Below are 4,566 nucleotides of genomic sequence, written 5' to 3' on the forward strand. Positions count from 1 at the left end.
GGACTGATTAAAGGAAATGTGGATAGGTCTCTTGTGATGCAATGGTGAATAATTGTTACCAGGACTGATTGTGAAGGTTATAAATGTAAAAGTGGGCATTCTGTGGCAAGGATGGAAGTGATTGACTTTGCTGGCTGGGAGCTGAGGTCCCTGGAACCATGAAGGGAGAAGAGCGGAGAGCAGAACCCTACCCAGAGAGGCAGTGATCCCCATCCCCGAGATGGAGCAGCTGGGGATTCCCCAGGGAGGAAGAGGGGCTGTGTGATGATGACCCGGGGTGGGAGGGGAAGCAGGGCATGGGAAGCAGGCTTATAGGATGTACCCTTTTGTTTATTGGTGATGCGTGGAGGGGATTGTAACCATGGCAATGAAACAATAAAAGATAGGATGAATGTAAAACGGATGTTCTCCCATGTAAACTGTCACATAATTCACAATAAAACTAAAAAAAAAACAAAAACAAAAAAACACACATCCCTACATAGTATCTTACACCCTTCTGGGAATAGGTCTCAGTGTTTACTTTCTAACAAGCTTTCCAGGTGTTGTAGTGTGGTGCTGGAAGACAAGCACTGAACGGCTAAACTAAAGGTTGCAGGTTCAAACTCACCAGCTGTTCCTTGGAAGTGTTATATGTCGGAACTGACTTGATGGCACTTAACAGCAACAACAAATGTTCCAAGAGATTCTAACATACAGTAGTGTTTTGTTTTTTTTAAACCCTAGGTTCGGTACTCCGGATGGGCCTTGGAAGGGTCCACATAATCTTTTAATGTTTATGCACAACTTTTGTAAATATTAATTTTTTATCTTTTCTGAGTAAGAGTTTAAGGAGTCTCTTAGATACTCAGTGCAGTCTAAAACCAAAAGCAAACTAAGAGCTTCTATATAAAAATAATCTGAAACCTTCCTGTAATCTTTGAACTACTTAAATGAACACGTTATCATCTGGCTAGGCAGGTTTCTGCATACAATCCTCCTCCATAAATTCTTGAAACTCACAGGTGCTTATTTTTATATTGTTGTTTTTTCTATTGTCCTTGCTTTTGCAACTGTTGTCTTCCCATGAGTGTTAATATCAGCAAGACGGAAAGTGTTAAGCAAGCAATAAGAACAACACCCATTACGTACAGATTACAGATTAGTCTCCAGTGGAATTAATATCGGTATGAATCACAATAGTAACCATCCAAAGAATTGTAAAAAATAATAGTTCTTTTTATTCCTTCACTGTGCCCTGGTGTGGCACAGTAGGATAAGCACTGGGTGCATTTGTTTTGTTGGGTTTTTTTGTTTTGTTTTGTATTTTGTTGTTTTTTTTTTGGGGGGGGGGGTCCATGCACATGTTAGTCCTCAAAGTGACACTCTTTGCTCTTTCATACTTTAAAGCAGTCTTTTGCAGCAGATTTGACTAATATAATATGTCATTTGATTTTTTAACTGCTGTTTCCGTCATAGAAACCTTGATTAAACAAATATATCAAAATGTGAAGCTATTGTTCTGCAACATAGCCTCCACCTAGGTCTATACACTTCCAGAGATTGTTTTGCCATTGCTGTAATCCTTCTCTAAAAAATCCTGCACTCTTCAATTTGCACCATGTCAAACCAGTTTGGACATCCTCAAAGGACTCAAATTGTGTTCCTTTTTAATGTTTTTTGATTTGGGGGAACAAAAAGAAGTAGGAGGGGGCAATATCAGGGTGATAGGGTGAATGAGGTAAGGTTCCCTCCTGATGACATTCTCATAGAATAGCCCTTGCTATCCTTGAAGGATGAACATGTGCACTGTTGGGATGGAAAAAAACAACAAAAATCTTGGTACAATTTTCCTAGTCTTATCCTCATTGATTCAGCTTTCCATTTTCTTAAAAGTTCTTTATTAAGTCCCTGTGTTCAGTCTATAACATTCAAGAAAATCTATCAAGATTACCCCTTTTGAGTCCCCAAAACAGTCACCATAACCTTCTGCACTAACCTTTCTTACGTGAATTTTATTGATCCAGCAGATCCTCTCAGAAACCACTGTTTTGAATGGTCCCTTTTTATTGAAGACACCCTAATAAGACTAAGACAAATGTATTACTGAGATAAATTGCATGTAGCATCTACTGATTGTAGAATCATGTTTAAACGTGTTTTGTTTTGAATGTAGCCATGCATGCATAAACTAGAACCTAATAGCAGTACTTTTTGACTTACCCTCTGATTCAATTGAGCCATTCATACAGAAAACCAGCAGCATCAGACAGCATCCTGAGATTAAGATACACAACAACATCATCCAAATATCAACCCACATAAAAAATTCTCAAAAATATAAAAGTAAACAAATTCAGCAAATATATAGTAATATGCCAAAAACTATTGTGGCTAATGGTGTGTGTTATGAGCAATTATGCCAAAGTGCTTGACTTTAAAACATATATAAGAAAACACACCTAATTAATAGATTTGTTGGTAGATTAAAAAATAATCATAATTCTGTGTACATGTGTACATAGTTTACCAACAATTATGGACATGGTAGGTCTTTTTTTTTTCTTTCCCTAGCATGAGAAATCTAGAGAAGAAAATTGTGGCTTAGGTATTATAAGATGCCTTAGTGGCCATTCTCCTGTTCAATCTAAATCATAATTCTTTTTTTCTTTTTATCTTTCTTCTTTTCAAGAGGATTTGTGGAATTTGATGTTAAAAAAAGAGAACATCCATCAAAGTGACTTCCCAGATGATTTTAAATCATAATTTATAGCTGATATAATAGCATATTGGACAAATTGTTAAAAAAAAAAAAAAAAGTCTGTTCCATTTAACGAATCTAAGTATCCTTGTCTATCTACAAGCAAAAACAAACAAAAAAAAGTGTATGCTCTTCTGATTATTGTAATAATTTAATCTTCTAAATTAATTTAAAATAGATATATTTATATTGTCTTAAAGTAGCTGACTTCATGAGATTTTCTTAAGAGAAAAAGGCACAATTATGGGGTGAAAAAATACAGTGTTGGAAGTTAATTAGACATGATTTTTATCATTAGGTACTTGCCTGTAAGTCTTGCCTATGAAGGGATGGAACTGTACTCACTAAAGCTAAGGTTCATGGAATCATGCAACTATTTATTATGAGAAAAAGCAAAATTTACTGAACCTTATTCCAAGAAAAAAATCTAGTAATGTTTCTTCCGCAGTCAGATCATATATGTGCAAATAACATGGTAGGAGCGCACAGGAATACCTGTTTTCTACCTTATTCAAATCTCTCTTGAGAATGTAGCAAAATGTTAGCGTTGGAAAAATAATAGCAATAGCTAGTACAGACTGAGCACATAACTGTGTTTCAGATCTTAATCATTTTATTTGTAGTAATCTATCTTTTTGGTTAAGCAATTGGCTAACCAAAATCCAATCGCTAAACAATCCACCAATTGCTCTATGGGAAAAAGATGTAGCGGTCTTCTTCCATAAAGAGTCACAACATTGGAAAGCTTATGGGACAGTTGTACTCTGTCCTATAGGGTTACTGTGAGAATCAATTCAAAGACGACGGGCTGTTCTTTTGGGTTTGGTATAATAAAGATGTACTGTTACTTTTTAAGTTTTATAACTAAGGAAAACAAGACACAGGGAAATTAATGAATTTGACCATGGTAATAATGGAGGGAGGTGGGATTTGAACTCAAGAAGCCTGAACTCTAGAATCTATGCCACATCACTAAGCCATGGTGTTATTGGAGAAGAGAGTAGATGAGTCTGTTGGAGAATGCCCTAGAGCATAGTGATTCAACTGTGTGGTCTTAGGCCCTTTGGTGTCTATAAAAACAGAGCACTACTCTTTTAGCCAATTGAGTTAACTTAAGCACATTCAAGGGAAGCATGAAAACAAAAAAAAAGCCGGTCTTTTATCTACTGGCTACATTTCATAACTTGAGTGTGATTAGTGTAAGCTCAGGAAGCTGCTATCGTATTACCCTCAGATTTTGCCCATCCTTTCCCATAGCTTTCAAGAATGAAAATCATGCTTGGGCATTGGAATCAAGACATGTCCAATACAGACACTTTTGACTCTCAGCTCAATGCCAGTGAAGCTTCTGTAAACATTCACTTCCATATTTGGCTCCTATTTCTCAGGGAACGGCCTATCTCTTTTTGCAAGTTACTGGGAAACACCTCTACCCATTCAGGCTACTGGGACACACCTCTACCCATTGATATCCACACCCAAAATACTTGGGCTGCCACCCTAGAGTTTCAATGTATGAGGAAGACCAATAGGCAGGGAAATGTGGAAGACTAGAAAGAGCAAGGGATATAGAAAAGACAGAGTTTCCACTTCTAACATGGCTGCTTCATAGCTGTGTGATCCTGGGCAAGGCAACACATCCCTAAGCCTGGATTTCCTTAGTAAGGATGTAAAGATAAACAATTGGAGATGTCATTAATATTTTAAATGTGGGGACTTTAATCCTTCCAGATCTTAATGCCAGAATTTTTAACTTCACATAACAAACATAGTGTGGATTCCAACATCAACTTTGTTGTTGTTGTCAGGTGCCATCAAGTCGGAAC

At 36.9% G+C, this 4,566-nt stretch overlaps 1 protein-coding gene across 1 annotated transcript in view; it reads left to right on the forward strand.

The window, feature by feature from the left end:
* The window catches only part of LOC102816061 (chromosome unknown open reading frame, human C5orf46), an 11,882-nt gene extending 9,162 nt beyond the window's left edge, over positions 1–2,720 (forward strand). Inside the window, exon 3 of the mRNA XM_006874494.1 lies at positions 2,672–2,720. Within this exon, the coding sequence (XP_006874556.1) occupies positions 2,672–2,720 (49 nt within the window). The remainder of the gene's footprint in view (positions 1–2,671) is intronic.
* The last annotated feature ends 1,846 nt before the right edge of the window (positions 2,721–4,566 follow it).

This window comes from Chrysochloris asiatica, unplaced genomic scaffold (assembly GCF_000296735.1).
Source record: "Chrysochloris asiatica unplaced genomic scaffold, ChrAsi1.0 scaffold00280, whole genome shotgun sequence".
In the NCBI taxonomy this organism is placed as follows: Eukaryota; Metazoa; Chordata; class Mammalia; order Afrosoricida; family Chrysochloridae; genus Chrysochloris; species Chrysochloris asiatica.